This window comes from Condylostylus longicornis, unplaced genomic scaffold (genome assembly GCF_029603195.1).
Source record: "Condylostylus longicornis isolate FDR11 unplaced genomic scaffold, ASM2960319v2 ptg000044l, whole genome shotgun sequence".
In the NCBI taxonomy this organism is placed as follows: Eukaryota; Metazoa; Arthropoda; class Insecta; order Diptera; family Dolichopodidae; genus Condylostylus; species Condylostylus longicornis.
The window spans coordinates 832,868-858,051 of record NW_026578013.1 but is presented as its reverse complement, the minus strand read 5'-3'; the positions used below and the strand labels follow the sequence as shown (position 1 = coordinate 858,051).

Genomic DNA, 25,184 nt, shown 5'->3' with positions numbered 1-25,184 from the left:
CAATATCTAATTTTCGCTTAATACGTTTATGTATGTATATATTTCAATAATAAAAGCACATATACACATTCTTGCAATACTATAAAAATATTGCGATTATTTTTAAATAAATTAAAAAAAATACTTAAATTTCTTACTTATTTCGAATAAAATTAAAGGGAATACATTATAAATTTGTTTAGAATATTACTTTCAATATTTATAATATGAAAATAAAACCAAGTGTGGTATTCCTAATGTATACCATAATCTAAGAAAATACCAATATCTCATCTACAATAAAAAACTGTAAATACCCAAAAGACATCAGGTACTTATCTTAATTAGCATACGTTTAAGATAACGTAATTTTTTTAAATACAAAATAGATAATTATTTATTTTATGTTAATAACTATAGTTATTGTTTTTCTAATAACAAAGAAAAATATTAAAAGCAAATAAACATTCTTATTTTTAAATTAACAACACATTTAGTTTAAATCATAACCCATTAGAGAAAACGTTTGGTCATCTTAATAACTATACTAAAAAATGTAAAATAAAAAAAAAGATTCTACATAATACTAAAATTAATACATAAGCTAATAAAATAATATCAAATATAAAACTATATTAATGCAAACAATACTAAATTTAATATTTTTAATAAAAAATAAGAAGCAAGTAAAGTGTCATAATAAACGCATGACTACAAAGTGTAAAATAGTAAGTTTTTGTATGTTTTTGTTTTTCTCTTACCTCTCAAACTATCCCATCTCATTTAGCATTGTACTTCAGTAATTAGTTAAAATAGCTTTTACAAATTATTACACTAAATACAAAATTCAAAAAAAATTTTTTGCTTTTTTTTTCAATTTTGTTAATAATTTATTATTCTCAAATTAATTATGTTAATTTCATAATATATGTGCATATATACAATAATACATATTTAAATAAAATATAATATAAAATAAAAATGTATGCATCTATTTATAATTTTAATTCAAAAGCTTATATGAAAACAGAAAACTGTAGCGAGAAGCAACATTTAAAAAAAAAAAAAACATTTCTTTCTCAAAATGATAAAAATCCCAAAATAAATAGGACGGATATTATTTAGGCAAAATGTCTACACCTTCTGTCAAAATTAGTGTTCTTTCTTCTTCAAAAGTTTCCTCTAAAAAATCATAAATATAATTGTAGTATAGATTGTTTTAAAATTAAACAAAAATAGTTTTAAAGCAATTTATATTATATGTTGACATACATGTATAGTATATTTTACATAATATAAATATTTTTTATTATACTCACCAATTCTGATATGTGCAATTGCTTCAGTTTTTCCAGCAACAAATGAAGTTTCTGTTGTTCTCTATACATAGTTAAATATTTTTATGTACATATATAAGATAAAAAAATTTTAATGAATTAAAAAAAAAAAATAAAAAAAAAAATAAAATAATCAAAAATGTTCTGAGATGAAGGTCAAATTGATGTCCATAAAGATATATAATGCATTAAAATAAAAATTTTCTCATAAAAACCGACAAACCTCTTTAGATGATATTTTCCAATCATGAATTAAGAAATCTTCTTTAACAAATTTTGTCATCAATTCTTCTATTGTTACATTACAGGATTCAATTAAACGTGTAAAAGCTTTAAAGCCAACTGTTGATGCAAGAACTGTTTCATCAACATTATTTTCTTCACTTAGAATCTGTGTTATTAATTTTTCTTGTCCTTCACGTTCAACTAATTGCACTAATGCTGATTGTGATTCTGGTTTTCTTAAAGCTTGAAATATATTTTGCTCATACATGTAAATTATTTGATTTAATTCTAAACCATAGTGCAGTAAAAGATTAATTGATGCTAAATCTCTTAATGGTGCTTCACCAACTTTTAATATTTCAATTTGAATTGTATTTAGCATTTCGTTTATTTCTTCAAGATATAATATTTTTGAAATGTCTGCTTGTGTTATAGATTTATATTGAACTTTTTCTTTAATTGATTGTACCATTTCACTTATCTCTACAGTTGTTGTTGTTGCACTTGATCTAGATGTAGTTTTTTCCTCTATTATTGATTTTTTAGATGATTCTTCTATAATTAATTCACTTTTTACAGTCGTTGATTCCTTTTTAGTTTCTTTTTTTGTTTCATTTACAACTATTGATTCATTTGATTCTGTATCATCATAATCGATTTTATCTTCAAAAGATTCAGCAGTTATAACTCTTTCTTCTTGTGCACCTGATTTAATTGTTAATTTCGGTGTTTTTAATACTCTTTTAATAATTTTTTTCTTTGTTTTATTTTTTTTTCCAGATTTTTCATCAATTTTAGTTACAGTTTTTTTAGTGGCTGCTGATGATTCATCTAATTTAGAACGGCTTAAATTCATACCAATTTCGTTAACTATTTTACACACATAAATGCCATAATCTTCTCGAACAATATCCATTATTTCTAATGAAGTTGTATTGTCTTCTGTTACAATTTTATAATGGTCGGAGTCATGAAGTAGAGTACCCTCGTGATACCACTCGACATCTACATATATACATATACATTTATATATAATACATATATTGTATTTTTTGTTTTAAAATTTTTAATAAAATTTTCTTTAATATTACTAAAAAAAAAGTAGGTTATTTTATCTACAACTAGTTTTTATGAACTTTTATCAAAAAACAAAATATCAAAATTTTTTTTAACGTTTTTAATAAAGATAAAATAATCTTTAAATAAATAACAAAAATAGTTCTATTTAAAAAAAAAAATTTTTTTATTCTAGCAATACCTGGTACTGGATTTCCTGAAAATTGACAATGGAAACTAGCATTTTCGCCAATAGCACCTCTAGCAGCTACTATTTCTGTGATAAATGATGGCGAACATTTCGCAGCTGAAAAGCGGCATCAACATATTTTATGAATGTTTGTATTAAAAAGCATTAAAAAGCGTTAATTTGAATTTAAGAGTTTTATTTTTCACATTATTGACATAATTACATATAGCTAGCTAGCTATACTAGTTAAAAACAATGAATTGTCATAATTATAATTTTGATGTACATGTATACATTGTATGCACTTGTATAACAAAATTTTAAATTTTTAATATATTACGTATTAATAGTAGAAAATAAAAATTATAAAATCTATTAGACTAGAGGAGTTAGCAAATTAACATTTCATCCCAATATATTTGAATAATATGTTGGGCTGCAATGTAATATTTATACAAAAATATTAATCTAGTGAATATATTCAAAAATATTCATATTTATTTTGAATTTCTTAAAGCTAATTTCTAACTTCATTATTCAACTAATATTATAAATTTTATATTTTTATAATATGAATCAGTATAATATTGACTTTAAACTGATTGCATTCATAATTTGCCAATTGCTTTATTAATTTATAAAAGAATTAAATGTAAAAAATTAGTTATTCATAAAATGTTATGCTTTAATTATAATGCGTCAAATACTGTAACATAGTGTTATTTGTATTAGTATAAGTATAAAAATTTTAAATGCTTACCAATATTGATATCATAATTTTTGTGCATTATTTTTGTGTGTTGTTTTATTTTTTTTTATTTTTGTATAAAATGTTTTAAATATTGCAATAGTTCCTCTTATTATAATTAAAAAGACAAAAATTTCTTTGTAAATTCCCTAATATGATAGTTTAATACCACATGTAAAACAGAATCACTAAATTATTAATATTGTAAATCATCGTTTTGTGTTCTAGTGTCGGATTTTAATCTTCTAGAAATCGTAAGGTAATAGAATTTTTAGAATCAATGTTAAAATATATGTATAATGCCTGAAGGACTAAAACGGTGCTTTCTACACCGTTAAATAAAACAAATTTTAAAGAAAGCTTGCATTCATAATTTGTGAAAAAAAAAAATAGAATATGTTATGGAAAATAATAATTATAAACTTCATGGAAAACCTAACGTTTTACTGCTGTATTCCTAAAAAAAATAAAATATTAAAAGAGATAGAAAGAAAATTTCATGTTCTTTTGGTTTCCATTCTTTTGGTCACTTTTTGACTTTTTAGAAGAGAAATTAGTAATTCAACTAAGAATCTATTTAATATAAAAATATATTAAATAAAATATGTAATTTCATTATTAAAAATGTACAAATTTATTTTTTTTTCGCTTATTTTGCAAAGAAATCGATTTTTTAGCCTTCTATTCGATTTTATTATTTTATTAGGTTTTCCTCATCTAATTAAAATTTTATAACTGTAATAGTCCTCGACATTGAAGCTTTTTGCAGTTCTGGTTCCCAAACCTGCAGTTAGTTAAGAATGCAGGAAAGTTAGGTAGTACTGATTTTTTTCGTATATAAAAAAAACATAATCTGATCTAAAATGATAAAACCGAAAACAAATAAAATAAGTCGTACATTCTGAAGGTGCGAAATCCAAGAAGAAATTCTTAATATTTTCATTTTTTCTTTCAGTACTTTTTATGGAGAATAGACTCAAGGACCCAAGACAGCAGAAATAAAACATAATTAAAAACATTTTTAAAAAAAAAATTTGTTTTGTTATATATATGGACCGTAAACTATCGGCAACAAGATTTAATTATTTTGAAAAACATATAAAATACATAATTTCCCTTCATACTTTCGGATATGTATTTATTAGCTCGAACGGCAAACAATATAATTCATTTGTTTTTCTTGGAAGCATTATAAAAAATTTATAACCGTATTTGTGTAGTAGTTTGAATGAAAACATAATATGAACAAGAAATAAAATTTATATTAGTCCAATAACGTTAACGAAAACCGACGTTTTCCCATTATTATAATTAAATTTAAACTGTTACAACTTACCTTTAAGGGCTTCTTGCATTTGTTCCATATGAATAACCCATTCAGGTTTCCTATAGTCTTTAGTTCCGACAATTTCTTAAAAATAGTAAAATAATTTTCAATTCAAATAAATTGCTTTATACTCAAAGCTTATCAAAATATGTAAATAAATATAATATACACATAAACTATTATATAAATATAATTTCTAAAAAATTATATACAATAGAAAACGTAAATAATTCGTGTATAAAATGTTTAAACTTGTATGTGTATAGTAAAAAACTTATGAAATGGAATGTAAGTTTATGATGCACAACAGAACATTTTTCTCGGTCTTTCTTTAAGCTGAAAAATAGAACTTAATCGAACTTTTAATTATTTTTTGCTTTATAAAAATTAATTAATATAATTAATTTTAAAAATACTGAAATAAGCAGTCATTTAATTTAATTCTAAATATAATAAGTAGTTATAAAAATAATAATTTAATTTATATGCACAAGTACATTTTATGGACTTTTTATTTCCGCATATATAATATTTTTATACACGTACGTGTAATACACATAATGTATATACTTGTACATATAAATGTAAATTAGTTTGTACTAAGATACCTTCATCAGTTGCAATAATTTCAGTAGTTGATTTAACAACTCCTAATGGATTAAATGCTTCAAATGTAATTACACTATTAATATAATTTCTAATATCGCTTATAATTAATGTTGAAACGCCTGTTTTAGTTATATATTTAGTACACTCTTGACGCTCTAAGATTTCTTCGTTATTATGGAACCATTTAACAATTGGTGTTGGTTTTCCCACCACTTGTACTTCGAGTTTCGTTGGTTCATTATGTCGTACGACAGTTTTCTTTGGTAATTTTTTGACTAATTTTGGACGTTCTTCGTCTAATGACAGTGTCTATTGTTCAAAAAATTAATTATAATTATGAGTAAATATTTCTTAATATTTTATTAAATAAATTGAAAATTACTTTGTCTAGAAGATCCTCCTCTGATACAGTCATACCAGTCATTTCAGAATCGGGGATATATTCAAATGCTAGAAATGAAGATATTTATGAGAAAATTTCTTGTTTTCTGTATATGTAAAAATAAAAAATGAGTTAATTCACCTTGAATGTTAACTGTTGCTTTAGTTTCGGCTTTGCCAATTTTGTTTTGGGCGATACAAACGTATTCACCTGCATCTTCTGGAAATACTTCAGTTATTGTTAATACACAATAGCCGTCATCATCTTGAGAAATTGTGGTTTCTTTTGTCTCTTTAACTGGTTCGCCATCATGATACCATGCAACTTTGGGAGTTGGCATACCAGTTACTTTACATGTTAATTGCATTAATTCTCCATCCATAGCGTGAATTGGTTCTAATGTTTTGCTGAATCGTGGTGATATATATTCGGCGACCTCTTCCATGACAGTTTCTTCAAGTACATTAACTGTAGCTGTCGACATTACAGAACCGCAAACATTTTCAGCGCGACATGTATATAATCCAGCTTGTTGTGGTTGAAAAGATTGTATTATTAAAATTGATTTATTTTCTTTTGATATTATCTTTGTTTCTGGTGTATGACGAACTGCTTCATTTTCAAAGAACCATTGGAATGAAGCTGGAGGCTGTGCATCTACAATTGCTTCAATCAATGCAACTTCATTTTCAGCAACAAACTTTGGTTGTAAGGGTTTAACAAATCTTGGTGGCATTATTCCTTCTTCGCCTGTTTGTGGTAAGTCAGATATGACAACTGTTGCAGCAGATTTTGCTTCGCCAACATCATTTTTAACGCAAATTTCATATTTACCAGCTCTTTTACGAGTCATATTTTCAACGGTCAAAGTACTTACACCATCTTTGTTGACAACTTTTATGTCTTGATTTTCGATAATTGGTTTTCCATTCCTTGTCCATATAACAGTAGGAACAGGGAAACCCTTATAATGAGACTGATAAACTAATGTAGATCCCGTACGTACCTTTTGTGCTTCTATTGAAGACACAGTTGGAGCAACAAAAACTTCCTTCTTTTCTAATTTTTTGTCAATACATTTCAAAATGTTTGCGTTACCAATGGCTCTACCGTACTTATTTTCTACTTGAATTGAATAAACTAAAGCTTCATTCGGTGTTGGATTATATAGTTCTAAAACAACTTCACCACTTTCTTCGTCATATACTATATTTAAGGATTCAGATGGACGAACTTCCTCTGTTCCTTTGTACCATACAACTTTTGGTTTTGGCAATCCATTCACTTTACATGTTACTGTAGCTTTGTTTTCCTCCTCACTAAATTCTATCTTTAAAGGCCGCACGAATAAGGGTGCCATACCTTGCTCTTTTTCTAAAAAAAAAACCCAGAAGTTATAATTTGCTTGTATTTTTAAATTTTTTTTTTAATATTACCTAGAAGGACGGTTGATCTTGTATGAGCCACCCCAGCTTGGTTTCTGGCTTCGCAAGTATACACTCCTATATCTTGCTCATTTACATCCATTATTTCTAGTGTTACCGTACTTTCAGTTAAGTTGATAACATGCTTCTCTGATGATTGTAATTCTGTTTCATTCAAATACCATTTAACGATTGGATGTGGTTGACCTTCAAAGGATGTCTCTAACACAATTGTTGCACCAGGCAAGCATTTTCGTGCTTCCAATTTTTTAATAAACTTAGGTGGAATAAGATTTGCCTTCTTCTTCTTAGGAGCTTTCTTCGTTTCTGATTTTTTGGTCTCAGTAACAAATGTTTCTTCTTCCATAACTTCTTGTTCCAATACTTGAATTTCTTCTTCTGGGACTGCCTCCTCGGGCTGTTCTTTAACACGTTTCTGCGTAATTAACTCTAACTCGCGGAGTGGTTGACTGTCGTCTATTAGCAAAGTACGTTTCTCTTTTTTAACAATATTTGAAGTTACTTTCATAGTCATGTCCTTTTTAAATTCTTCTGTTGTTATTTCTGGTTCTTGCGGTTTTTTCAAAGGCTTTTCCTTCTTCTTCAAACTAATGGTTTTTTGTGAAATTTCTTTTGTTGGTTCCTCCATTGGTTGCTGTTCTGGAATAAATTCCCCTTCGACAGCTTCATACACTTCTTCTGGCACCTCTTGTTCTGGTTGTTCTAGTTCAGTTTGTTTGATTTGTTTAGGTTTCTTCTTAATCTTCTTCTTCTCTTTCAAAACTTCTTCTGTTATCACGTCGACTTCAATATCTCTTTCAACTTCTTCAACCACTTCAGGTTCGCTTGAAACCTGCTCTTCTGGTTGAACTGTGTCTGCGGTACTTTTCGGTTTAACCTTTTTAGGTTTCTTAGGAGCTTTTTCTTGAGTCGGAACTATTTCTTCTTGTGGTGTTTCATCCACTTGTTGTTCTTCTTCAGGAGCTTGTTGCTGCCTTGGCACACCTTTCAATTTGTGAGTGAGGAATTCAGGTACTTCTTCCGCCTTCTCACGTTTAACCTTATCAGGCTTCTTTTTCGGAGTTTTCGGTTTTTCCTTATCTACTACTTCTTTTTCTTCAATTTGTGGCTCTGCTTCTTCAATTTCTGCAGCAATATCTTCTATATTCTCAGGTTTCTTAGCAACTGGTTTTTTCTTTCCTCTTTGCCATAGTTTTGGTTGCTCCTGTGGTTGGGACACTTCAGGTGTTTCTTCTTCTGTTGGAGGTATAATACTAGAGTCCTCAACCTGTTGAGGTACTTTCGGTTTGGGTTTCTTACCTCTTTGCCACATTTTAGGTTGTTCTTGTGGTTGGAGTGCTTCAGGTATTTCTTCTTCAGTTGGTGCTATAAAACTAGAATCCTCAACATGCTCAGGTGATTGAGGCTTCGGTTTCTTTCCCCTTTGCCACATTTTAGGTTGTTCTTGTGGTTGGGACTCTTCAGGTACTTCTTCTTCTGTTGGAGCTATAAAACTGGAGTCCTCAACATGTTTGGGCACCTGTGGTTTGGGTTTCTTACCTCTTTGCCACATTTTAGGTTGTTCTTGTGGTTGGAGTGCTTCAGGTATTTCTTCTTCAGTTGGAGCTATAAAACTGGAATCCTCTACATGCTGGGGCACTTGAGGCTTCGGTTTCTTTCCTCTTTGCCACATTTTAGGTTGTTCTTGTGGTTGCGGAACCTCAGGCACTTCTTCTTCAGTTGGAGCTATGAAACTGGAATCCTCAACATGCTGGGGTACTTGAGGCTTCGGTTTCTTTCCTCTTTGCCACATTTTAGGTTGTTCTTGTGGTTGCGGAATCTCAGGTACTGCGTCTTCTGTTAGAGCAATGAAACTGGAATCCTCAATATGCTGCGGTACTTGAGGTTTCGGTTTCTTTCCTCTTTGCCACATTTTAGGCTGTTCTTGTGGTTGGGCCGTTTCAGGTACTTCTTCTTCTGTTGGGGCTATAAAACTGGAGTCCTCAACACGTTGAGGTACTTGGGGTTTGGGTTTCTTTCCCCTTTGCCACATTTTAGGTTGTTCTTGTGGTTGGGGCGCTTCAGATACTTCTTCCTCAGTTGGAGCTATAAAACTGGAATCCTCAATATGTTGGGGCACTTGAGGCTTCGGTTTCTTTCCTCTTTGCCACATTTTAGGTTGTTCTTGTGGTTGCGGAACCTCAGGCACTTCTTCTTCTGTTGGAGCTATGAAACTGGAATCCTCAACATGCTGCGGTACTTGAGGTTTCGGTTTCTTTCCTCTTTGCCACATTTTAGGCTGCTCTTGTGGTTGCGAAACCTCAGGCGCTTCTTCTTCTGTTGGGGCTATAAAACTGGAGTCCTCAACATGTTGAGGTACTTGTGGTTTGGGTTTCTTTCCCCTTTGCCACATTTTAGGCTCTTCTTGTGGCTGTTGAGGCAAAAGCTGATCTTCACTTGGACCAATGTAAGCGCTATCTTCTATGTATTGGGGTTCTTCTTCTCTTGGACCAATAAATTCAGAGTCTTCAATATGTTGTTTAACTTGTTTTTGTTTCAACAATGCTCTTTGTTGAATAATTTGTTGACGCGCTCTTTCTTCCGTCATTTTTGTATCTTCTATTGTGTGGTAAATCAAATTGGCGGAACTTGTTTGTTGTCCCTGGATTAGTTCTTCCTGTTGCATTTTTTTTCTCAAAAATTCAGGAACTTGCTTGTCATCGAGTTTTGGCTTTGGCTTACCTCTGTCCCACATTTGGGGTTGTTCCTCAGGTCGCTGTGGTTTGTGAATGATATTCTCATCTATTTGCAATAAAGTTGTTTCTTCTCTATACTGCATTTCAGGGGGCTTTCCAACAGCTGGTTTTAATCCTCGTGACCATGCAACCGCTTGTTCTAAACGTTGCTTTGTTTCCAATTGCTCATCTTGTAAGGTTACGTAAGCGCTATCCTCCAAATTTTGAAGTTGCTGAACAGCTTCTTGAGGATGCCTACCTCTTTCCCATAACAGAGCTTCTTGTTGTTTTAAAATTCTTTGGATTTCTAAAGTTTCTCTTTCTTCTGCACTTAATATTGAAATATCTTCAATATTTGACATTAATTGTTTGTAAAGTTCTGGTTGCTGTTGTAAAATATTATTATAAATCTCTTGGTCAACAACCCTTTTATCTTTTAATACTTTTCCAGTTTCAGTTGTTATTTCTTGAACTGTTTGTTGCTGTTTAAGTGTATCGTACATTGTTTGTATAGAAGTTGCCTTCAATTCAACTTCTTCAACATTGAAATGATCTATTTGTTTCTGAGTTCTTTGTACTGCTTTTAAATGCTTTCTCATTTCTACCCATGGAATTTCGCTTACTTTTGTTTTTTGTTGTTGCATTAGGTGATCAATTTGGCTAGTAATTTCCATAATTGCAACATTTTCAACATGTTTCAATTGTTCAAATTCTCTAGCTCTTGATTCTTCTAAAATTTCCTCTTCATCTAAATGTTCACCATAAATTGTTTGTTTATGTAATTCAACTTCATCTAATTGTAAAGATTCAATCTTTTTAGAAACATTAGCCACTTGTTTAAGCTTTTCTTTCATAACTTTCCATGGTATAGCTTCAGATTCAGTTTTACCTTGAATAATTTTATCTAATTCAGCCCCAAGACCAAGTAAACCTTTTTGTCTTTCTAATTTTATTGATTTTAAACAAACTTTAGCTAATTCATATTTTGGAATTTCTTTCTTTTCAATTTGTGCTGGTTTCAATTTAATTGGTTCTTCAGTCCATGATTTAACTGGTGTAGGTTTTGTACCTGGTAAGAAAGGTTGTTTACCCATAGAACGACCTTGTAAAGGCCGACAACTTTTACGCCATGAAACAGGATTATTTTGTGGTGCACTTTTGCTTCGCATTTTTTTCTTTTTACCTTGTGGTCTATCAGTTGATGGTACTTTTAATAATTGAGGACCTTGTGGATATCCTGGCATGCCAGGATATCCTGAAGTTGGATAACCTTCTTGACCATCAGATGATGATTCTTCTTCTAAGGAATCTGTTGGACGTATCTGATATGCAGATGTTCGTCTTTCTGTTAATATATAAATTTAATAAATTTTTTTTAAAACTTCATAAACCAAATACATATAAAGCAACTTAAATTAAATAATAAAATAAATTTGAGTAAATATTGCAATTTTTGTTTTGTTGCTGCTATAATCTATATACATACATATTGTATATAAATTTAGCAAATACTACCACATAAGTACACATATAAGCTATATTAACACACTTACATCATGAATATTTATCAAAGGTTCAACAAGTATTTATTTTTTTTAAAATTGTTAATTTTAAAAACAATAAATAACAACAAAAAATAAAAGCAAATAAATTTTAGTAACAACAACAGAAGACCAACCAAAGCTATAAAAAATAACAATTTTTCAGCTAAGCATTTCTCCTAAATTAACAAAAAAAAAAATAGTGCAAAATTAAAAATAAAAAAAGAAAGGAAAAATTTTTGTACAATTTTTAACTGGAAAAGAAAATATTCCCCATTTGCTCGACGAAAAAAAAAAAAATAAATACAAAAAAATATTCCCTCCAATCATTAAACGCATACATGTAATAAATTTAAAAAAAAATTTGTATGGAAGTAGGTAGTTATACAGGTACATTGAAATATTGTGGTGACTGTGAGCTTATTTCTGCATTTATCAATCTCACAATATATTCACTTCAGTGAAGTAGAACACAGATCCCAGAAAATACCAAAAAAAAAAAAAAAATCGGAACATTAAAATATTAAAGTTCTAAATTAGTCAGAACAATATTGCCAGCCAGCATACGCATTTTACTCACACAAATGCAAAAAAAAAAGATACAGATGTACGTATATGCGTAAAAATTGGCTTTTGTAAATTTTTGCCATAAAAAAAAAAAAAACAAACATGGAAATTAAAACAAAAATGAAAAAAGTTTTAAAAATTTTATTTTAATTCAGATTTTTTTATATATTTATAAAAAAAAGTACAAGCATACATAAAAATAATAAAATACAATTTATGGTTTTTATAATTTTTTTTTTTTATTAGATAAACTGGTTAAATAGTTGCTCTTTTGCTCGACCAACAACACAAAATAAAAAGCTGCTGCAGGTTTGTTTATTTCTTTACCCCGTAAATTTAACTTTTCCTTCCATTTATTAAATTTGTTTGGGTGAAATTATTACAAAAAAATTTATAAAAAAAAAAAAAAACACAATGAGAATTTTTTTTTTTCTTTTATTTCTTCAGCAGGTGGCAAACATCAATTCAGGCAAGTTCGCTCGCTTCTGATGAACTAAAAACTAAAAAAATTTTATTTAACTCAATCAGGAAAAAAAAAAACAACAAAAAAAAAGTTTATATATAACGAAAATTGTTTTCAAAAAAAAAAAAAAAAATTCATAAATTTTCTTTTTTTTTTTTTCCTCCTTTCTTATTATATTTGTTTTTGTTTCATGCTATCTTATTTGAAATTTCTGTTGTTGGGCAATATAAGCAAAGTATATAAAAGAAGTATTTATGCGTTTATGTTATTATTATTAATACATTTTATATATACATATATTTACATATATGTATGTATATACATTTATTTTATATATTTGCCCATATTTAATAAATCTTTGCAAATATATATATGTATATACATAATATATATGTATATATATATATACTATATAAAAATATATTCCGTGCATTATATACTTATTATAAATAAAAAATTTTTCTCACCTGATGAACATTTCAAATACACAACGCCTACAAATATTCTTTATTCATCTTATTTTTTTTTTTTTTTTGTCATTTCTCCTGATTTTGTTTTTCTTTTTATCATTATTAAGTTAAAAATTTGAAATATTAAAACGGTAAATGTGGCGATATAAACAATTTTCCTTTAATATATTTCTGTTAAAATGAATAAAATTGTATTTTTAATTTTTAAGAAAATAATTTATAAAAATTTTATAAATATAATTTAATGAATCATAAAATTTATATATGCCAATTGCATGATGAAACACATTTTCATAGAATGTTCTAGAAATTTCATTGACTCATAATCACAGTACTATTAATATTATTTTATTTATTAATTAAATAAGTACTATGATTAATTTTTTTTTTCTTTTTTTTTTTTTGTTGTATTTATTTTAAATTTTTTATAATATTTTTATCTATTTCCATATTATTATTTAATATTTACATTATAGCATTCATTAAGTGTTGGTGTATGTACGTAATGTACTTAATTTTATGTAATTATTTTCTTTATTTAATTTAATTATAGGTAATTATAAAAATAAAAGGAAAACCTTTAATTTTATTTTTATATTTTGTACAGGTTTTAAAAAGAAAATCTATATATAAATTTAAAATGATTTGAAAAGAAAACAAATTTTTTACTTACATTTTATTTTCAATATTTTTTTTCGCAATTCAAAATTAAAAAAAAAAACTTCAAATTTAAATAAGAAAAAATGTTTTTTTTTTTTTTTGGTATTTATTTTACTTAGATAATCTCAATTATTGTTTATAAATAAAATATTTTTTTTTTCCTAATTTTTTAACTACTATTTATTTCAAATATTCAATAATTTTTGATAACTGCGTATGATTTGAAGAACAACAAAAATTTATTTGTAAATATATAAATTTGTAAAAACAAAAACAAATATAATAACTAAAATTTTATTTTTACACATTTTTACAAAATTATTTATTTCACTTTAAACATATTATTTATTTAACACTATTTATATAAATTCACTCAAAATGTTTTAATAATAGTTACTATTTAAAAAAAAAAAAAAAATTCTCTTTTTTTTTTGTTTTATTTCTTTGAGAACCTTAAAAATTTTATAATTAAAATTTTTAAACTTTGCATTTATAAACGAACGTCACAATCACGACAAGAAAATTGACTCAATTTATACAGCTCTATATCAGAAATTTCCAAATATTTCGAAATATTTTTAATTTCTTTTATTATCCCCCACAGCATATTGTGTAACTTTAATGAATTTTTCAAAAACTTTCCCTATACTACACTTTAAAATACATAATTCCCTTCCAAAAGTTTATATTTAATATATAGACCGTAATAAATGACCAACATAAATATAGGGGAAAATTTTAACTCTTATTACAAACATGTCCCCACATTTAAAGATCAAACAAGGAGATAAAGTGATTTTTTTTTTCCTGTAAAAATAATAGTTATACATAAACAAAATAAAATTATTAAAAGCTCGTGCATTACACATAAAGGAGGACAAAACTTATAATGAGCATATATAATTTTTCTTTTTTAAATTTACCAAAGTATAATTAAAATAATTATGTAAGATGAAATTTTAATTACAGCCAAAAACTCAAAAAAAAAAAAAAAAATACACACTAAATGATGAATATGAATTTTAAATATAAAATTATAAATTCATGAAAATAAATTCAATATGCTCTTATTTTTTTTTTTTTATATTTGCATATTTTTTATGCTATGTAATACATTTTTATGCTATGTAAAAGAAAAGTGTATAATAAAAATATCAAATCAAAATAATTATTAAAATAAAAATATAAAAATATTGTTGTGTGTATTTTATAGTAAAATAAAAATTTTATACTTTGTAATACATATAAAAACCAAAAAAAATTTAAAAAAAAAAAAAATTTATAAATTTATCATTTATAATTTTTGAAAAATTGTTTTTATATAAATAATTGGTGAATTATAAAAACATTACTTAATAAACTTTTAGCAACAACTGATAATCTTAATTTGAATATCATGTTGAAAAGATATTTTATATTATTTAAAACATAAAAACAACCTTGTAAACTGCAAGGTAATATAAATCGCCAAAGAATGATAAATAAATTTTCGAATAATTTATCATTAATAAATCGAAAATTAAATTTTTAATTTATATATAAATTTAATTAAAAAAAAATCACTTTTTTTAAATCATAATTGACTGCTTTCATAATTTTATTAAATATTCGTTTTATTAAATTTAATTCAAAAATTTTTCCAGTTTTTTGAAATAATAACACATATTTAATTTTTTTAGCTTGAGGCAATGAACATTTATATTAAACTTTCAAAAAATAATATTATAAAAAAAAAATCAAATAAAACAATACATTTTGGTAATTCTTTTGTTTTTTTTTTCCTTTTTTTTTATTAAGTTTAAAAAATTAAACCAATCGCATTTTGTTTTTTTTTTCTTCTTAATTTTTTTAAGTGATTTTCAGTTAAATATTAAAATTAAAATATACAATAATTAACAACACAAAATGAAAAAAATAAAATACAACACAACATTAACAGAATTAATTTTTATATATAAAAAAAAAAATAAGATGTATATTAAAAAAACATTTAAAGAAACTCTAAAAAATATTAGAGATAAAATGAAATTACAACAGATAATTCATGCTTTCTCTATATTATTTAATCCTTAATTTTTCAAATATACAAATAAATTAAGGAATAATAATGAATAAAAAATATATTGATGAAAAAAATTTTCAATATTAAAATACAATAAATTTCAAGAATATTGTATTTTATTTAAATAAAAAAAATTTTACATCAAATTTTTTTACAAAACATCTCATATTTTATAAAAATGAGTTGAAGAAAAGCATGAATATAATTGTTTTATATATTAAAAAATGTCAAAGATTATATAAGTTAACAAGTCGCATGAGCATTTATTTTAATAAAAGCGATTCTACTAAACAAAAATAAAATTATATAAAAAAAAAAAACAAAACACCAAAATTTTTTTTAACTAGTTTTTTTTTCTTCTAAATTTACTCTACTCTCAAAAAAAAAAATTTAAACCAAAAATAAATAAAAAAAAACAATTATGAAATTAAAAAAAAAAGAAAACTTAGACTTTAAAACGGAAAAGAACTAATTAAATATTTTTATTTCTTTAAATTCCGCTTGAATGCCACGGATATCTAATACTTGAATTGAAATTGAATAAAAAATGCATAAAATTAAATAAAAACAAAAAAAATCTACAAAAATAAAAAAAAATATTTAAAAAATTATTTAAGGTTCCCTCCCCTATTTAACTTAGCTAACCGTTTAATATTTTGTTTTGTTTTTGTTTTCTTGTTTTCTATTAAAACATTAGTATATAACGAATATTTGTTGTGACATAGTAAAAAAGCAATCAAATCAAAATAAACTCTCATGCAACACAGAAAAATATTTTGATGAAAAAGTTTTTTTTTTTTTTTTTTTCAAAAACAAATTTCTTTTACATCTTTAGTAAATCCTCGTTTTTTTTTTTGTTTTTATTCAAATAATCTTTATTACCTATATTGTTTTCTATATATAAGTATATATATATATTTTTTTTTTAAATCAAAGGATAATATATTTTGTATGCATAATATATATAGTGGTTGACAGAAATATATTTATATAAAAAAAACATTTGTGCAAAAAAAAATTTTTTATTTTCGGTTCTCAAATTCAAATATCCCGCACTATATGCAATAATAAATTTTATTTTGTACATGGTAATTTAAAAAAGAATTCATTTCTTCTAATATGGCAGTTTGTATGTTCTTGAATTTCGTTTTTTTTTTGTTTCTTCAAGTTTTTAAAACATAAATTTAAAACATTAATTTTACTTTATAATCGAAATTTTAATTTAGTTGATTTTATTTTTGTTTTTATTATTTATATTTATAATAATAATTGCACTCCACTTAATATTAATTAAAACAATTTTTTTATTTCAGAATTTTGTTATTAAAGAATTAAGGAGAATTAAAGCCCCCAAGATTTGTTTATATTATGTGTAAACTCCGAATTCTATAAAAAGTTCACGAGTAGCTCTAATCATCAATATTTTCTGTAAATAACATTGTTATTATTGAGAAAAATATGAAATGATTAAATACAATTTCAAAACAGTCTTTTAAATTTATGAAAAAAATAGCATTTTTTTCGAAAATTATAAAAGTTTTTCAGAATTTCGTTCAAAAATTACGTCTAATGAGTAAAGTGTTATAAAAAAATCAAATTTTAAAATTAATTTTAATATTAAAAATTTATATGGATAACTTATTGGAGGAAAAAGAAAGTGGTTAACAATGTTATCTTGAAATAATATTAAAACTACTTAAAGAATGAATTTTAATAGTAAATGAAATATATAAAAAATTAAATATTACTTGATGAAGTTTTATTTTTTTATATACTTGAGAGAAATTTACTACCAAATAATTCATATTGTGCGAATACTTATAAAATGTTTTCATAGAAAAATTAAAAATCTAAAGTAAATTTCATTTGACTTAATTTAAATATATGATTTAATACAAAAAAAGACAATATATTTAATAATATAACTAATATTTGTGTAATTTACTACATAAAAACAAATCTAATAACATCATATTAATCAAGTAAAACAAAAATTAATTTAATTAATATATTAAGTGAATGAAAATCATTTAACAAAAATAAATTGTTTTCCTGTTTTGCTTGTTGTATGTTTTAAAAAATATTTAGATAGCATCAACAACAACTTTAATTACAAAAAAAAATTAACTGCATTATAACAAAATTGATGGCAACACCAATATTAAATGTGAGGTTAAGGCAGCATTTGATTTTAAAAAATCTTTCTTTTGATTTAATTTATTTATATCTAAGTTTGTTTTTATTATTTAGTTCTTACTTTTTTCAAATATTTATCAAGTGATAGTATTAATTTTACTAGATAGTAACTAATAAACGATGTTAAGCTTATTAGAAGTGGGATTTTATTTTGTACCAAAAAAAAAAAAAAATAAACTAATAAAAAAATTTATTTGCACAAACGTTACCTTTTACTTATAACTTTAAATATATTTTTTGCTTATTTTTTTAATAAATTACAAATATTTACTCAAAAAGTTTGCGTGTGTTTAATAAGTCTTTAAAATTGACTATATTTTTTTTTAGTCCTTACTTTTGACAGTCAACTTAGCTGAGGATTCAACTTGTCCTGTTGCAGATGTTACTTTGACAGTAAATATACCAGAATCTTCTTCGTATGTTGTTCCAATTAATAAAACTGCAGATTGTCCATCAAACACCATCTATAAAATGAAAAGAATAGAATAAAAATTAAAAATTAATGATAAATTTAAAAAATTAAAATGACATTATAAAAATTCGAAATCACAAATTAAAAAAAAATAAAGCTGAAATAATATTACAAAACAAAACCAAAATGCATTTTACCAAACTTTCATTTTGCAACAAGCAACTTAATCATTTAAGGTATTCTAATAATCAACCTCACTTTACAAAAACAAAAACACATATCAAAAATTTTGATTTCTAAATAAATTTTTCTCAAATATAAACAATATAATGTATATTTACATGACGTTTTATAGTATCTAATAAAAACAGCACACATGAGACTTATTTTTTAATTTTTCGTGATAAAAAAACAAAAATTACACATCTCAACGTTATTATCAATATAAAAAAAAATTTAACGTAATTTTTTTGGTGATTCTTACCTGGAAATCTGGTGTTTCAGGTATTAAAGCTCCTTCTCTGTACCATTGTACACTTGTAGCTTTAACTTTTCCACTAATAGTTGTTTTAAATTGTGCAGGCATACCTTCAAGAACTGAAACATCTTTCAATGCTGTTATACTTGGCGGACCATCTTGCGATTGTTCAACAGACACTTTCAACGTTCCTTGTGTTTGAACCGTACCCAACTTATTAGAAAGCACACATTTATATGTGCCCTCATCTTCTGGGAAAGCTTCAGAAATTCTCAAATTGTAATATTCTCCTTCACGAACCATTTGGAAATATCTTGATTGTTTAATAATATTATCACCTCTAAACCATTGTGCTGTTGGAGTTGGTTTACCAACACATCTACATTTGAAAATAACTGGATGTCCTTCAGTAGCATTTTGTGACTTCAATGGTTCTACTAAAACTGGAGCTTTTTCTGTGCCGGGTGTAGTCGATTTTGGTTGTGGTTTTGATTGTGCTTGAACAAAACATTCAGCATCGCAACGTGCCTCACCAGCATGATTAACAGCAACACATTCGTATCGACCAGCATCTTCAACATGAGTTTCAATAATCAATAACGTATAGAGATTATCTTCTTCTAGCATTTTATATTTAATATTAGGCTGAATCTTTTGACCATTCTTTAACCAATAAACATCTAATGGTTTAGTACCAACAACTTTAGCATCGAAACGAGCTAATTGTCCAGTTGGAACTGTTGTATTTTGAATTGTTTGATGGAAGCTTGGTGGTGATGCTCCACCTCTGCCTTGACGACGACGTTCTTCAACAACTAAATTTGCACTACATTTAGCAGTGCCTCCGCGATTTTCAGCAATACAAGCAAAAACAGCTGAATCTTCTACAAATACTTGACGAATTTGTAAGATAGATTTACCTTTGAAGGTTGTGATTTGGAAATCTGGCGAATTTCTAATTAAGAAGTTCTCACGATACCATTTAATTACTGGTTCTGGTGAACCATCATATTCAACTTCAAATCTAGCTGGTTCATTTTCGAAAACGCGGCATGGTTGAATTTTTTTCGTAAAGAATGGTGGCTTAGATGGTGCTACTTGTCCTTCTACCATACGTTCTGTTGTAGTTCCTCTATGTTCAACTTCAGTTGTTTCAGTTGAAACAATATTTCTAGTTATTTCAACATCACCATGAACTTCTTTTTGTGTCTGTTTTTGTTTTTGGGTATACACTTCACGGCCATGAACCGATGATTCAGATGGTTGTATCGGTTGCTTTTGAATTAATCTTTGTTGTGTTGTTCGTTGCATTCGTGAATCTTCACTTTCTTGCCTGTATGTTTTTAAAAAATTATAAAAATTTTATTTATTATAAAAAGGAACTAAAAAATTTTGATTTAATTTAATACGTACAAAGTTTCTTCGTAATTAGAAGCAAGTCCTTTTGCTGAATCAATAGCTATACGTTTTCCAGGGACAATTGCTTGATGTGTATCTTCTCTCATTTTTGTTTCTTTGAGCAATTGTTCTTGTTCCAAAACGGAAAGTTTATTATAATAATCTTCACTCTTTTTAGCTTGTACCAAACGCTGCCATTCGGTTTCTTCATCTTGTTTAGGCCCCTTTGGTTTGAATTCGACCCCACGGAATTGAGTTGTTTGTTTTGCCATTTGTTGCTTGCGTTCTTCCATAACTTTTGTTAGTTCAGTGCTTTCTTCTAACCTTTGTTGTTCATCATACCAAGCTATCAAATTCAAATAAAATTTAATGTAGAAATTTGAAATAAGTAAGATAGAATGCTAATTAAAAGGTTTGAAAAACAATATATGTAGTTATTGTTATACAAAAAAAAAAAACATTATTAATTTAGTTATAATCAAATAATATTAGTATGAATTTTAAAATTTTATTAAAAATATAATTTAATTAATAATTGAAGTAGATAATTGAATAATTTTAAAAATCAACTAAATAATTTATAAGCATAGTGACATAATTAATAATATTATAATATCAAATGAATTTGATTTCAACGAAGTATTAAATGACTAAGGTCAAAATATATTTAAAAAAAGAGGATTAATTAAATATTTAAAATAAAGCATTTCAAAAAAAATTTTTAGTAACGCTATTTAAATTTAGAAAACAGAGTAAGAACAAAAGTTTCATTTATTAATTTGCTTTTTTTCAAATATTAAATTTGAATAAGAGCTAAAGTAGTGCAAAAGCTAGTTTGCATTATAATGGATTTTATAGTTTTTAAAGTTTTATAAAAACTTGAAAAAATAAGGTTTTTATGGCTCAAAAATCAAATGTTTTTTCCTAATAATCCTTTTAAATATATTAAGTAAATATTTCATAAATACTTTTAGATGTTCATCCCAACGCTTCTTCACATTTTTTTTTTTGAAAGCAATAATTTAATATTCCTTTATGAAATATTTACTCCAGAGCATGAAAAAAAATGTAACGATCGAATTATCACAACGTCACATTGTTACATACATTTCGCATAAATATTATAGCTCGTTATAAATTCTCGTTTAACATTATAGAAAAACCAAAAAAATAAATAATATTAATGATGGGAATAAAATTAAATACAAAAAAAATTATGTAGGTTCTCAAAAATCAAAAAAAAAAAAAAATAAATACTCAAACCTTATTTTTTGTTTTGTGAATTTTAAATTTCCACAAAAAACAAAAACTGTGACTTCAAATTTACCATTAAATATTTTTTTATTTTCACCTTTCATTTTTGCAAATAATTTGCTCTTCAAAAAGTAAGCAGCAAAAGCATTTAATTGTAGCAGTTATTTATTTCGTATCCTTTACAATCCACCTCTTTCATGGTGACTAGGTGCTTAAGCGATTTTTATTTAAAGGAGTTTGTGCATCATATGGGAAAGTGTTACATAATGCGGATGTACCCGATTTGAGTAATAATTAATATTTTTGTCAAATTTAAATAACTATTTAATTTACAATTTTTAAGGTTAAAATCAAAATTTAAATTTTTGTTTTATTCTGTATAATTTATAAACGAAGGCATACAACATTTTCTTCGAACAAAGAAAAGTGGTATATACAGTACAAAAATAGTCCACTTTTCATTGTAAGAAATATTAATTTAAAAAATTGAAAATTTAACCGGAATTTCGAATGCAAATCAGTGTACAAAAGTATTAATATACGAGACATAATTATTACTCAAATTTATTTTATTATTTTCGTGTTGGAAATATTTATGCAATCTGTTTTAGTTTAGATATTTGGTATAAGCTTTGTTTGGTTTTAAATATTCTTAGTTTAAATTGGTTATGTTTAGTTTAAAAATTCTAAGTTTAAATTGAATGCAATGTTATGTAGAATTTTGAAAGCATATTATAAAATTGTTAAAGTTTTTAACTGATTTACGAGTAATTTTTGTAAGTATTTTCTATTGTCTATTGTATATATATATAATTATATTTAAATTTAAAATTATTAAAATAAAGAAACAAGAAAATATACTTACGACGTGGAGCATTCTTAAGTACATTACGATAGTCATCTGATCGTGGAACAACTTTAAGTTCAGTGCTGGCTAAAGCTTCTCCAGCTGCACTGCGTGCAACTACTTCAATTTTACCGGTATCGTATTGTCTAGTTTTTGGTATATCCAAATGGTACATGCCATCATTTGTTAATTTGTATCGCATGCCCTAAAAAAATACATAAATTTTTATGCTCATGTATAGTTTTTTTTTTTATTTCACTTACATGAACAACTGTGTGTCCATTTATTAACCACATAACACGTGGACGTGGATGACCGGTAACGCGGCAGCAAAATCTGGCACACTCACCTTCCTGTACAACTTGTGGTTCAGGTTTACTAACAAATGTAGGTGGAGCTGGTTGTTTCTTATCATCAACGCCACTTTCTGGAACTCTGAAGTGGAAGAATAATTAATATTTTTCAATTTAACTTAAAAAAAAAACGCTTACGCTTGCCAAGCAGCTTCCATCTCTCGGATCTTTTCGATACTCTTCATGTGTTTTGGTAGTTGCGAATCGTAAATTATACCAGGCTTTCCAGCGGTTCTAATAATAGCTCTAGTTTCATCGAAACCATAAAGATTTGTTGCACGACATACGTATTCACCATTATCTTCTGGATAAATCCATCCGAAGTTTAATGCAACATATCCAAAATCATATATTGGCTGAAGACGTGTTTCTGTAAATTTTATCAGATATTACTTGAAAAACTTATTCAACTAAATATAAAAAAAAAACTTTAAATATGGTTTAAAATTTAAGACTTACTGTATGTCAATGGTTTTCCATTAAGGAACCATTCAACCTTCATATTTGGATCACCAACTGGAGATAACTGGCATTCGAATTTCGTGGATTGCATTTCCACTAATGTAGTTTGACTTTGTATTTGAGTAACAAACCGTGGTGGTTGTTGTTTCTCTGGATCAAACAAATCATCTTCGGTCAAATGAACAGCCGATGTATATTTTTTGATTGTGGCTTCCATTTGAGTTAAGGTTTCAGTTCTCTTCATTCCTCGAGGTACTTGATTTTGTAATATAATAGATGGTTGTTCTGGAAAATTTATGCAGAATACAATATTAAAACCAATTTCTGTAACAAGAATGCTATATTATACTTACGTTTACATGAAATTCTAGCTACAGTTTTATCTTCTCCATGTAAATTAACAGCTCTACAGATATATTCGCCAGAATCTTCCGCATATACATAAAGAATGTCAAGGGAAACATATCCCATATCATAAACATTGCGATATCTATGTCCCAACGGTAGAGGTTTTCCATTTCTGTACCATTCTATGCGAAGATTTGGATCTTCTTTTGGTTCAACGCGACATTCGAATCTCATAGCTTCAGCTTCCTCAACTTGAACTGATGCTATTTCGGTTATGAATTTAGGAGGACCAAAATCGGTTTTATCTGGTACTGGAGCAGCCTGAATTGGACCACGTTCTAAATCTTTCAATTTTTCTGCAGTCATTCCATGTGGTAATTGAGATTCGGATATAATACCATGTTTAGCTTTGCATGTTACTTTAGCAGTAGTCGTTGCGAATCCCCATTTATTTGTAGCTCTGCACATGTATTCTCCTGTGTCACGAGCATATATATAATCCATATCTAAGGCAATAAAACCAAAATCATTAAGCATATGAACACGAGAGCCGACTGGTAAAGATCTTCCATTATGGAACCATTCAATTCTCATGCTAGGATCATTGACTGGTTCAATTCTACAGTCAAAATGTATTGGTCCACCTTCTGGAACATCCAAAATATCTTTAATCTGTTCAATGAATACAGGTGGTTGTGGTTTTTCTTCTGCCGCAAGAATTTCTTCTCTTTTGTGCATACTTTCTTCAAGTTTCTGAATGCTTTCAGTTCCTGAACGGTAACTTGAAGGTAGTTGTGGGTCAACAATTACACCCTGTCGTCCTTTAACCTGTAGTTTACATGAGACAGTGGCTTCTCCATGTCTGTTGGTTGCTTTACAGGTATATAGCCCTGAGTCACGTTGATAGCAGCCAGCAATTTCCAATATCACAAATCCAAAATCGTTAATTGTTTTAATGCGGGATCCTGACCACAATGCTTTACCATTATGGAACCACTCAACGCGCATACTTGGATCATTGATAGGTTGCAATCGGCATTCGAAATGTGCCAAAGCGTTTTCTGATAACAATAAATCAGATGGTGTCGTTATGAACTCTGGTGGTTTTCCTGAATCATCATCAGGTATTATATGACTATCTCTAACAACACCAAGGCCTTCCAATTGAGCGATTCTATCAATAGTACCTTCCATACCTTTTGGTAACTGTGATTCGAAAATTATACTTCTCTTGCCTTGAATTTTCATGGTAGCTGTAGTTACAGCTTCTCCATAATCATTTGTAGCTCTGCATGAATATTCCCCAGAGTCTTCAGGATAAACTGGAGAAATTTCCAAAATCACAAATCCGAAATCAGAGAATGTTCGGAATCTTGTTCCAGCTCGTAATGGTTTTCCATTCCAGAACCATTCAACTTTTAGTTTTGGATCATCAATTGGAATCAGTCGCGCTTCAAAATGACAGTTTTCTCCTTCACGAATGTTATCAATATTTGATAGCGGTTTAGTAAATGTTGGTGCTTTTCCTACTACTTCTGTTGTAACTTGCTCAGTTTGGCGTACCATTGAGTCCTCTAAAGTCTGAATTCTTTCCAAACCACCTTCCATACCCTGAAAATAAATGCATATACTTATTTTTTGTAACAATTAATTTTAACTTA

At 26.9% G+C, this 25,184-nt stretch overlaps 2 protein-coding genes and 1 long non-coding RNA gene across 7 annotated transcripts in view; all 3 read right to left on the bottom strand.

Annotated features, from left to right (window-relative positions):
* The window catches only part of LOC129610455 (titin-like), a 53,706-nt gene extending 46,476 nt beyond the window's left edge, over positions 1 to 7,230 (bottom strand). For all 4 annotated transcript variants that reach the window (XM_055523050.1, XM_055523051.1, XM_055523049.1 and 1 more), the window contains exons 1-3: positions 5,995 to 7,230; positions 5,854 to 5,921; positions 5,471 to 5,780 (exon numbers count right to left, since the gene is read on the bottom strand). In XM_055523050.1, the coding sequence (XP_055379025.1) occupies positions 5,471 to 5,780; positions 5,854 to 5,921; positions 5,995 to 7,213 (1,597 nt within the window). In that variant the 5' untranslated portion in view covers positions 7,214 to 7,230. The remainder of the gene's footprint in view (positions 1 to 5,470; positions 5,781 to 5,853; positions 5,922 to 5,994) is intronic.
* LOC129610456 (titin) overlaps positions 509 to 25,184 on the bottom strand; it is a 47,122-nt gene continuing 22,446 nt past the window's right edge. Inside the window, exons 7-16 of one of the 2 annotated variants that reach the window (XM_055523056.1) lie at positions 23,529 to 25,134; positions 23,173 to 23,460; positions 22,852 to 23,083; positions 22,624 to 22,795; positions 22,379 to 22,565; positions 4,872 to 4,946; positions 2,800 to 2,904; positions 1,540 to 2,546; positions 1,299 to 1,359; positions 509 to 1,161 (exon numbers count right to left, since the gene is read on the bottom strand). In XM_055523056.1, coding sequence (XP_055379031.1) covers positions 1,097 to 1,161; positions 1,299 to 1,359; positions 1,540 to 2,546; positions 2,800 to 2,904; positions 4,872 to 4,946; positions 22,379 to 22,565; positions 22,624 to 22,795; positions 22,852 to 23,083; positions 23,173 to 23,460; positions 23,529 to 25,134 — 3,798 coding nt within the window. In that variant the 3' untranslated portion in view covers positions 509 to 1,096. Of the gene's footprint in view, positions 1,162 to 1,298; positions 1,360 to 1,539; positions 2,547 to 2,799; positions 2,905 to 4,871; positions 4,947 to 15,960; positions 18,436 to 18,867; positions 20,195 to 20,274; positions 20,606 to 22,378; positions 22,566 to 22,623; positions 22,796 to 22,851; positions 23,084 to 23,172; positions 23,461 to 23,528; positions 25,135 to 25,184 lie in introns of those variants that run through there. The other variant, XM_055523055.1, reaches the window with a different exon arrangement.
* LOC129610458 (uncharacterized) lies at positions 12,247 to 13,170 on the bottom strand. The gene is made up of 2 exons (XR_008697093.1): positions 13,051 to 13,170; positions 12,247 to 12,620 (listed from the first exon to the last, which is right to left on the bottom strand). It is a non-coding gene; the product is annotated as an uncharacterized LOC129610458 (long non-coding RNA).